We start from the raw sequence: 11,065 nt of genomic DNA, 5'->3' as shown, positions 1-11,065 counted from the left end.
CTGCGATAATGTGAATGTATATAGTCTTTGCAGAGGTCCAAATGATGATATTCATGATGATGATAATAAAGAAGAGATGTTTGCCAAATAAAAAAAAAATTAAGAGAAACCATGGAAGTATGTAAAGTTCAGGAACTAGGTTTTCAAAGAAAGCTGAACTGCGGTCCTGCAGCGAGCAGCAGGTTGGTTGATCGCTGTTACTTTTCAGAGTTGTAAGAATTAGCCCTTTGTGTATTGCCAGGAAGGATTCCGTCGGCACACAGACCAGGTGCCATCCGAACCCCACCTGGCAGGAGCCCTAACTCTCACCCTCCAGAAAGCTCCCGGGCTGCCTGGGGCGGCAGGGCCGCCTGCCCCTCCGAGGCTCGCTTCTGTGGGTCTCAGAAGACCAGGGGCCAAGTGGGATTTGGCTCTCGAGAGGCAGTGGGCGCCCACCCGTCACGTCTCCAGTCTGCTTTCTCTCTCGCAAGACTTGGACCTGTCAGAAGGGCAGTTGTGCACCTGCTGTGACATAGCCCTGCCTCTCCCCTTCGGACTCCATTCCCACGAGGTTGTGCTGGTGGAGGGTGGTGCCCTGGGTGCGCTGGGGTGTGGCTGTGGAGGTCTGAGACCCTGATGTCAGGACTGCGGGGTGAGTCCTGGCTGGGAGGATCCCGTCACCTGCAGCCCCGCGGGTGTGCTTTGCCGGCCTCTGTTCCTCTTCCCCTCCCAGGGTCCCCTTTGAGGACAGGCAGGCGCGCCAGGGCTGGCCAGCTGGTGGCATCGGGCCAGACCAGCCTGCAGGGCTGGACCACAGGCTGAGGGTCCGAGGTGGGGACGGCCCCTCCCACCCCAGCTGTTGGGAAGACGTCACCTCAAGCCAGCTAGGAAAGGCCATCTTCCCTGTGTGGCCCCCATACCTGTATCTCATATACCAAGACCTGCCTCTGGCCAGGGCTGCAGAAGCCTGGCACGAGGGGCCGGCCAGAGGCCAACAGACGTAGCCCCTGCCAGCAGAGAGTGTCTGCACGGTCAGAGGGTGGCAGCCGGGTGGGCTGGGCGGCTGGCAGCGAGGAGGCTGAGGCCCAGAGGGGGCGGGAGGGGGTGTCCACGGGGGCGCCGTGTCAGTGGTTGCCGGGTGTGGGCTGGGTCACATGAAGCAGGCGGCTCCTTCCGTCCAGGGCCCCCCTCCGTGCTTTGGGAGCCGGCATGTCTGTTGGTCGCTGTGCTCAGGCCCTGTTTGGCCAAAGGGCTCACGGAGAAGGCAAACTCCCAATGAGTAGCTGTGGTCGGGGAGTGGGGAGGCGGCCGGAGCTGGAGTTGCTGGCGGTCTGTGTTCCCCCTGCCTTTCTTATGCAAAGAGGGCGTCTGGACAGACGGGGGGTCCAGCTCAGAGCCCGGCCTAACCCGCTGCCTCCTGAGCTTACGGGCCGTCAGTGTGCGCGGGAGGGTCTCTTCCCCAGGGGCCGAGATCGGACACGCTGGTGAGCCCAAAGCTCAGTGAGATGCGGCTGCTCGCAGACCCTCCCTCCCCACCCAGTCAAACCAAAACGGCAGCATTACCCTGTTCTGAGGCCAAAGCGACCGCAGGAGGGCCGCGTCAGGGAGGATGCACAGGCTGGGACAGCAGATGCTGGCGCCTGGGCCCCCTCAGCCCCGGTGGAAAGCCCCCTGACGTGTGACCCTTCGACCTTTCCCACCCCCTCGTCTCTCTGGCCTTTCTCTTAGGGCGTGTCATCGTCCCCAGGTGGTGGTGTCTGGGGGGTGTTCTGTTGGCAAAGACTAGTGCCTACCATTCCCCGTGTGGACAGGCTGGCACACCCCAGACCCCGTCTGAATCACGAGGGTTCCCATCCCCAAGACCAAAGGAAAGCTTTGGGTGCTACCGGGGAAGAGAGGAGAGCTGGAGAAGGCCTTGGGGCCAGGAGGGTAAGGGCCGTAGTACAAGAGGAGCTGGCCTCCCGGGAAGGGGCCGCCTTGTGGGGTTGCCTCAGGGCCCAAGGGGTCCAGTGGTAGAGGGGCACAGGTGGGAGGGGGCGTTGCTTCTGGTTTCATCCCAGTGACACCGTGGAGAGGGCTGGGACAGGCCCTAACTTCCTCCTATTTGCCAGTTTTTCCAAATACATCTTCAGAATGACACCAAAGTCCAGTCCCTGCACCTCCCACCTTGCCTGTCCCAGCTCACTGTAGCGTGTCTCTGGGGCCATGATTCTGCCCAGCGCTTCAGCCTACCTACAATGACTTATTGATTATTTTCTTTTATCAGTTCACCCTTCTGACCAATCCTGTCATCTCCCTGGCCGTTCATCCATACACCCATCCATCTGTCCATCCACCCATCCGTCCATCACTCTATCCCAGCTATCACTTGGTCCCCCGTTCATCCTTTCAGCATCCACCTGTCTGCACACCACACACGTGTCTCCCATCTAACCCACACGACCACGCCTCAGTCCATCCCCAGGCAGAACCCAGTGTAGCGTCACCAACTCCCTCAGTGATCCAAAGCCGTGGGGGTGCTTTGGGTCCCCCGTGGCCTCGGTCACCCCCTCCCAGTGCCCCTCCCATTGGTCCAGGCCTGCTCCGGGGACAGATAATCTGCCCACATCTGCTGCAGACGTGGGCAGATTGGACCAATGTCCTAGCAACAGCTCTGACCAGGCTGGGCCCGCCTAGCAAGTGTGGTGGCCATGGGCCAGGAGAGGCGCTGGAGGTGGCCCACACAGCTGCCCAGGGGTCCTGTGACCGGGACCACCAGTCGGGGAGCGCACATTCCCTGGCAAGTCCCAGACATTGCAGGCTGGTGCCACCCACTCCTCTCCTTGTCACCAGGGGTCACTGCCTGGAGAAGGTGTCCCCAGGAAGGGGGGGGCAAGACAGAGCCCCGTGCTGGCCTCCCTATGACACCAGTGCTCCTGGGGCCCCTGCTTCCAGGTGCTCATGCCCGGCTTTGCCGCACCCCTCTGCCCGTCTTCCATCCAGGGGTCCCAGATGCTGGAAATCACCCCTCAGAGCTGGAGAGCTGTAGACAGAGCCCCTGCCCAGGTTGGTGGGGTGGGTGTCCCTGTGGCCCTAGAGGCGCAGCACACTTTCCCAGCCCCGGCTCTCCCTGGGCCCCTCAGCCCCACACCTGCCTGCGGGCTCCCGTGACCTACGGGGCTCTTCCAGCGCGCCCCGCGGGATCACCTCCTGCTGGCAGGAGAGGAGGGAGAGCAGGATGCAAGGAGCCTGGACACTGTGCACGGATGAGGCCCGGGGAGCCGGCCGTCTGGGCAGCAGCCTGCACAGTCCCCGGCGTTCCAGAAAACTCTGGAATCTGCCTGCTTCCTGCTGCGTTTGCTTCAATTCAGCCGGACCCTGGGGTACCTCCCCAGAGACCCCTTAGAGCAGTAACTCGACGTCAGGACTCAAGGGGAGCCTGGCTTTAAACGTTAGAATGAAGGACAAGGGGCTCCTAGCCAGGCCAGCCTCCGTGGGCCAAGGGGCTTGGGCGGGAGCTGGGGCCCGGCTACACGCAGCCTCGTGGGCAATGGACTGACTGTCCACTTCCTCTTCTTTTTATGTGATTTTATTTTTTAATTCCCCCAAAGGGGTTGGACCGAGAGTGCTGGGTCATATTCCTCGGTGCCGGGCAGGGTCCTGGTGGCCGCCCTCCTGTGTTCCCCCATCTCTCTGTTTGCGGCCGTGTGGGTTCTGTGTCGTGGAATAAAGCCGCCGTTCACCATCACGGGCTCCGCCTCTCCTTGGGTCCCCAGCGACTCCGCCTAAGCCTGTTTCACACCTTGATTCACCAGATTTGTGTTGGGGGGCTTTCTCGGTGCCAGGCAAGAGGGACAAGAGAGGGTGCACCACGCCACGGGGGTGGACGAACGTGTGGTGCAGGGTCGGGGCGTGAGTGGGACGTGGCGGATGACCTCTGCCTCCTGAGTTCCCGCCAAGTGGGGTGAATTCTCGAAGGTTGTGTCCTCGAGGTGGTCGGGACGACCTCGGACCCCAGATGACACACTCGTGGCTTCAAGGGCTCGAGCCCCCCTGCCTGTGGCCATGTGGGCACCTCCCACAAGACCCTGAGGGTGGACACCTTGGCCCTGAGGAGCCGGGGTGTCCCAGACGTGGTGTCCCGGCTCACAGGGCAGGTCCCGCCCCCAGCGGGTGTGCAGGGCTAGGGCTCTGGGCTCACGGGCAGCCCATGGGAGGAAAGGGCTGTTATTAATACTCGAGCCCAGCCTGGAACATGGTGTATTTTGAAAGGCGTCACTGGAAAGGCCAGCATGGGGGCAAGCCTGTCCGCACGCCAGGCAGCTGGCCGGAGCCCCAGCTGGGCCTGGTGTGTCAGCAGTCCCGGCACAGAGGGGATGACGGCGATTTTCCATTGCAGAGGTCTGAGCTCAGAGGGAGCCTGGCTGGGCCGGGCCCGAGTCCAGCCGGCCCTTGGCTTGGACGCAGCTGCCCTGGTGTCCCGCCTCCCACCTGGAGATAGAGGGAAGGGCCTGGGCCAGGGGCCCTCCGTGGGGTCTCGGCCCACAGGAGAGGGGGCCTGAGTGCCCCGAGCCGTGGGAGAAGGACCTGCGGCAGCTGCGTTCTGTCCTCGTCCGGCAGCCTTGGGCGGGGGCCCTGTCCTCGCTGCTGCCCTTGAGGCACTCTGGCCGGCGGGGGGACCTGGAGACATGTAACTTACACAGGTCAGACAGAGGGCAAGGCCCCGGGCGCTGTGGCCACAAGAGGAGATGGAGCAATCCGGAAGGCTTCCTGGAAGCAGCAGCACAGTGAGAATAGCGCCCCCTGGAGCCTCGCACATGCAAGTGCATGAAGCCATGTGCAGCCTGGGGAAAAGGGGGTGTTGCAGGCAAGGAGGGCCGGGAGCTGGGAGGCCAGGCCTGCAGGCGCACAGCCAACTCAGGCCGGCTCCTCTCCCTGCAGGGCCCGGGGGGGTTCAGCCTCCACGGAGGTGAGAACAGAGCCGGGAGGAGAAAGGCAGCCACGGCGTCCCCCGCTTCCTTCCAGGGCGCATGCCTCGTCTCCCCATCCACGGCCCCCAGGGTTCGTTCACAGGCTGCAACTCTCCCTTCCCCCAACTCCACATTCCCAGGGAAGAGACCCTACCAGCAATGGTCTGGAGGGTGGGATGTGGGCTGAGTGGGCACACGCGCCCAGAGGGGCCCCCCATAAACACATCAGGAGGATGGAAAAGGCATGGCAGGAGCTCCCCCAGGACGACGCCAGGGCGAGAAGAGGCCAGAGCAGCTGCTCGGGAGGACGGACGGAGGATACCAGGGCACCCCGGGACACAGGCCTGCAGCTGCTCTCGGGGAGAGAGAGGAACGGGGCGGGACCTGACAAACTGCCTTCAGGCCCCCAGTATCCAGGCCTGATCTGCACAGAATTCATCATCGTGCCCTGCGGCCCGGGCAGGGATCCAGCTTCATTGAGTGGTTCCCACCTAAGGGCTGGCCCAGAGTTGGGGTGGGGGAGGGGAGGGACCGCAGGGAATCCAGGAGGGGTCAGGAGGAGGGATGTCTCCTTCTGGCCTAGGACCCTGCCCTGGCCTGGCCCGAGAAACCGCTGACCTCGTGGCACCCCCCTACCCCCCACCCCCAGAGCCTTGTTCAAGCTGTTCCCTCCGCCCAGGCCACCCTCGCCTCAGCTCTGCCTGACCCAGTCCTTGAAGGCCGGCTCAAATGCCACCCCCTCCAGGAAGCCTGCTCTGACCCCCTGTGCCCCCTCCCTGCTCTGCACATCCGGGTAACTTGCTCATGCCCGCGTCATCCTAACCGTGGCCAGCCACTGGAGGCGTGACACAGCGAGGTGGGGGGACCTGCGACCCCTTAGCTTCCTGGCTCCTGCATCGTGGTGGCTCCTGCATCGTGGCGGGTGAGGCCGAGCTGTCGCCAGGAGGCCCTCCCGGCTGCACCACAGCTGCACCCTCTCCACCTCGAGTGTCCCAGAGGGGCCGGCCAGTGAGGAAGAGGGCACCGGGGCGGGGGTCCAGCCTCTGACCCCTCAGGGCCCAGAAGCCAGGGTGGAGGCTCGGCCCCAGCCTGGAGGCCTCTGAAGCCTCTAGTGGGAACACCTGGCCTGGGGGAGGGCTTAAAGCCCGGGAGGGTGCAGGCAGGTGCCGGCAGCGTGGAGGCAAGCGCGGAGGCTCTGCCGGCCCCTCCTGCCCCATCCGCCATGTGGCCCTTCCTCAGCCGAGCTCTCTTCCCGCCCCCCACTGAGGCCTGGCTCAGGAGGGCTTCCTCAGACCCCGAGGCCCAGGGCTGGGGGGCCTGGAGCCGGGCCGAGAAGAGCCCTCTGGGCCCAGAGGCTGGAGACACGGAGGAGGAGGAGGAGGAGACAAGGGAAGCGGAAGAGCGTGAGGAAGACGCAGGCTTCCTGCCGTCTCTCCTGGAGAGGGGGGACCTGGCCGAGTGTCCGTTACCTGACCAGGTAACAGCGGCGCAGAGCGCCTGGTGGAGGCCGGCCGGGAACTCGGGAACCTGGGGAACCCCGTGCATGGGGGCAGGGGGACGGACGGCTGCAGCTCTGACCCCACGGGTGAGAGGGCCAAGAGGGCCACTGTCCCCATGCCTGGAAGAGGGTGTGGTGCCCACCTGTGCACAGGCTGGAAAGGGCAGGGGGGCCTCTCCGGCCTGAAGGGGACTTTGTGTGTTGGGGGTGGATTACAGGGGCTTCTCTCCAGGCCCGAGTCCGTGTGGCCTTCCCTTCCCCCCTCCCCGCCCCCCCCCCGGGAAGTCCCTAGCATGACCCTGAGAACAGGCAGGGTCAGGCCCCCTTCCCTTCCCCTCTGCCCTCCCTCCAGCGGAGCCTGGGGGCTGTCCCGCCTCCAGGCTCAGCCTGGGCCGTGTGCTGGCAGGAGCTGGAAGCCATCAAACTGAAGCTGTGGGCCATGGAGCAGGCCCAGCGACCGAAGCCGCCCGGGGAGCAGGGCCCAGAGGGGGAAGAGGAAGACGCCAGGGCCCTCCTGGCCGGGCAGCTGCTGAACCCCGAGACAGGTAGGCACCAGTGGGCCAGGCCGACCCCTTCCCTGGGCCGTGGCCCCCAAGTCCTCGGGCGCGAGGGTAAATGGGGGTGAGCTGCGAGCTGCTGCAGGAAAAGTGTGGGCTCCTGGGGAAAGGCCAGGGCTTCCATGAGGTCCGGCCTGGCAGTGGATCCGTCTAGACAGGCCCCAAGGGGTGCTTTTCCCCAAGAACCCACGTGCCCCTCTTCCCCAAGGAGCGAGGACTGAGCCACCAAAGTGAGGCGCCTGCCCTTAGCAGCTGCCGGGAGCCCCCTGCCCAGGACAAGCCCCCTGGTCCTGAAGCCCCTCTCTCCACAGACAGCCCCACGGAGGCGGTGGAGGCCGATCACAGATCCGTCTACGTGGGCAATGTGAGTGGGGTGAGGGGGGCGAGATGGGGTCGGCCCAGCAGCACCGGGTCTGCAGCCACCTCCTGGCTGTGAGGATTAAAGGAAGGGACGGTGTGGGTAGCAAACCCCAAAGCCACATAGGCCTGGAAGGGAGGAGCAGGAGGGGGGCTCTGATGAGGGGCTGTCCCCATGAGGGAGTGTGGACCCTCTGTGGTCAGGCCTGATTTCCCACTGTGGGCTGGCATTCGGGATCTCCACGTGAAATCTCCCAGTGGGCAGATTATTGGCAACGAGTTCCACGTGAAAAAGCCACGCGCCCTTTGCACAGGCCAGTAAACTTGGGGAGCATTCATCTGGGCATCCAGTCCACTCCCCCGGCAGGGGGGCGCGTAGAGGTCTAGGCTACCACCCTCACCCTGGGGCCCAATCAACCCCTCTCTACCAAGAAAACGTGCTGCAGGAGACCCTGGGAGGCGGAGGCCCCTGCAGAAGGCCCACCACCAGGGTCCATGCCTGTCAGGTGGACTACGGGGGCACAGCCCAGGAGCTGGAGACCTATTTCAACCACTGCGGGGAGATCCAACGGGTCACCATCCTGTGCGACAAGTTCTCCGGACACCCCAAGGGGTCAGTTGGGGCTTTGGGGAGGGGCCGGGGGCGGGGACAGCTCTGCGTGGGTGAGCGTGGCCCACACCTGCCCCTGCCCTGCCCCAGCTATGCATACATAGAGTTTGCCACCGAGAGCTCGGCCCAGGCCGCTGTGGAGCTGGACAAGAGTGTCTTCCGAGGCCGGGTCATCAAGGTGTGTGTTCCCCACCAGTCACTGCGGGGCGGGGGGAGTGCAGGGCTCTGCTCTGAGCTTCTCTACGTTAACCCATTAATCCCTGAGGGGACAGGAAAAGCAGGCACGGAGAGGCTGAGGCACCTGCCCGAGGACACGCAGCTGCCCCAGCCTGACCCTTCTCCAGTGTCCGGTGTTTGGGCCCATCCGCCGGGTAGTCTGGGGGCACCTCAGACCCCAGTGGGTTTGGCCTGGGTGTAAGCCCTGGGGAGGCTTCCTTCCTGACCCCCCCTGCAGGGGGAGATGTTGGCTTGACAGGGGCTGGGAACAGGTTAAGATCTGGTGCCTCAGGCAGCCCCATGCCCTGGGGCCGCCAGGGCCTGGTGGGTGCTGCGGCCTGTGTTCACCTGCCTGTGAGCCTTCAGCAGGGAAACCCAGGAAGGCTTCCTGGAGGCAGCTTTAGCCCTGGTCTCGGCCCTGGGCTGGGGAGGAGGGTGTGAGAACAGAGGTCTCAGGCGGACTCGGCCTTTGGTTCCAGGTGCTGCCCAAAAGAACCAATTTACCAGGGATCAGCTCCACGGACCGCGGGGGCCTTCGGGGACACCCAGGCGCCAGGGGGGGACCCTTCCCCCACAGCAACTTCCAGGGCGGGGCCCGTTTCAGACCACGGGGGCGGAACCGGTGGGCCGGGCTCTGGGAGGGCGGGACCCTATTGGAGCGGGGCCCGGTGGGCGGGGCTCTGTTGGGCCTGGCTGGGTCCGGTGGGCGGAGCCCTGGAGGCCGCTCGCCCCCCGGCCTGTCTCCGGGCAGGGCGCGCGGAAGGTTCTCGCCGTGGTATTCACCGTATTGAAGGGAGGGCCCGATTTTGAGAGCGGGGCTGCGGCTGGGTCAGGAGTAGACAGCCGTGCTGCTCGCGCGACCATGTACTCCGCGCAGAATAACTATCCGTCCCCTTCCCTCGGCGGGAGGACGGCCCAGAGCCCACGGCTGAAGCCACCGGTCACGAAGCAGGGCACGGGGTGGGCCTGGCACGCGGGCTAGTCGGGGCTTTGGAGGGCACCGGGCAAAGCTGCGGGCAGGTGAGGCCCAGGCAGCGTTGGGGCAGCTTCGGGTCGGCATACTCAGGACTGTTCCACTAACGCCTTTTACAGAAAAGTAGAAATGTGTGTCTTACTGGTAAAGCATAAATTATTAAACTTGAATATTTTTTAAAAGCACATGGCAACAGACCGCCCCGCTTTATTCGCCTCACCTGGACGCTGTTTCCTCGGTGCACACTGTGCAGAGAAGGCGGGGGATGGGATGCGGCTGTGGATCCCAGACCCAGCTCTACCCGCTTCACTCCTGGCAGCCAAGCGGCAGCTTTGGGGTTTACAGCGTCACCGCCAGCTCCCGCGCCTCACCCCGGGCCTGGTGGCCTCCGGGGCACATGACGAGTGACACAGACGTCACCTTGTGGGTCCTCACCTGTGAGGCCCTGCAGGAGGGTGTGCCCGGGGCACCTGGCGCAAGCCTGGGCCTCATCACACAGGGACGCAGAGGGGCTTCCATGGCGGGCGCCCTGCCTGCGCTCCTCTCTGCGGCAGACACCCCCCTCTCTCCCTCCCTGAGGGTGCAGCGTGCTTTCTGCCCTCTGACTGCATTCGGAGCGGGGAAAGGAAGCTCTGGGGCCCAGCTGCAGACACACCCGGTCCTGGCCTTAAATAACCACTAACAAATCTCAGCCTGGGCTTTTCTAAAGCAACCCTCTTTGCCTTGTACTTTTTTTTAAAAAATTATTTATTTATTTGTTCTTATTTTTGGCTGTGTTGGGTCTTGGTTGCTGCGCACGGGCTTTCTCTATTTGCAGCGAGCGGGGGCTACTCTTCGTTGCGGTGCACGGGCTTCTCACTGTCGTGGCTTCTCTTGTTGCGGAGCCCCGGCTCTAGGCACGCAGGCTTCAGTAGTTGTGGCGCGCGGGCGCACGGGCTTAGCTGCTCCGCGGCATGTGGGATCTTCCTGGACCAGGGCTCGAACCCATGTCCCCTGCATCGGCAGGTGGATTCTTAACCACTGCGCCATCAAGGAAGCCCCAGCCTTGTACTTTTTTGATTATCAGGTCTTTAAGCTGTCCACAGGTGGACAGTCCCCAGTCCCCAGTGTCCCCTCTCCAGCACCAGTGAAGTGTTTTCTCGGGAGGGCGCACTTGTGCTCTCCATCCTTGTGTCCATCTGGCCAGGTTCACACTCCCCTTGTGATCTGGGGTCAGCACTGGCCCTTGTAGTGGGGTGAACGACAGTCCCCCCCAAAATACATCCACATCCTAATCTCCAGTACGTGTGGATGTGATCTTATTTGGGAAAGGGGTTTTTGCACATGTGATTAAGCTAACGATCTGGAGGTCACATCTCCCTGGATCACCTGGGTGGCCCTAAACCCAGTGACACACACTGGGTACGAGACACACCGACACACGGAGAAGGTGACGTGGAGACAGAGGCAGAGGTTGCAGTGATGCGTCCATAAGCCAAGGAACCCCAACAGTCGCTGGCAGCCATCAGAAGCTGAGAGGCTGAAAAGACCCTCCCTCAGAGCCTGCAGAAGGAACCAGCCCTGCCATCACCTTGATTTCTGACTCTGGCCTCCAGAAATGTGAGAATAGATTTCTGTTTTCATGTGCACATGCGCGCGCACACACACGTACCACCACCCGCCCCTGGAGAACGTGGGTAGGAGGGGCTGAGTGGCAGGGGCCTTGCCAAGGCTGCTGGGTGGCTCAGGGTGGAGCCAGGCCTGGATCATGTGCACTTGGGGGCTGCAGGAGAGGGAGGCCTCCCAGACATAGTTCCTGGAGCTGAACTTTATGAAGCACCAGCTCCTGCCGCTCTGTACCTTGTGCCAGTCCCCTCCTTGGGGAGGATGTGCATTGGTCTTGGTGCATTCATTGTGTATTTTGCTTTTGTGGAAGGACCTGCAGAC

The 11,065-nt window shown here is 63.4% G+C and overlaps 1 protein-coding gene across 1 annotated transcript; it reads left to right on the top strand.

Annotated features, from left to right (window-relative positions):
- Positions 1-6,150: 6,150 nt before the first annotated feature.
- On the top strand, positions 6,151-8,957 carry PABPN1L (PABPN1 like, cytoplasmic). The gene is made up of 7 exons (XM_060083616.1): positions 6,151-6,405; positions 6,833-6,971; positions 7,280-7,347; positions 7,847-7,953; positions 8,041-8,128; positions 8,646-8,788; positions 8,918-8,957. The coding sequence occupies exons 1-7, from the start codon at positions 6,151-6,153 to the stop codon at positions 8,955-8,957; spliced, it is 840 nt and encodes a 279-aa protein (XP_059939599.1).
- Positions 8,958-11,065: the final 2,108 nt, after the last annotated feature.

This window comes from Mesoplodon densirostris, chromosome 19 (assembly GCF_025265405.1).
Source record: "Mesoplodon densirostris isolate mMesDen1 chromosome 19, mMesDen1 primary haplotype, whole genome shotgun sequence".
Taxonomy (NCBI): domain Eukaryota; kingdom Metazoa; phylum Chordata; class Mammalia; order Artiodactyla; family Ziphiidae; genus Mesoplodon; species Mesoplodon densirostris.
This window is presented reverse-complemented; position numbering and strand designations above follow the sequence as displayed.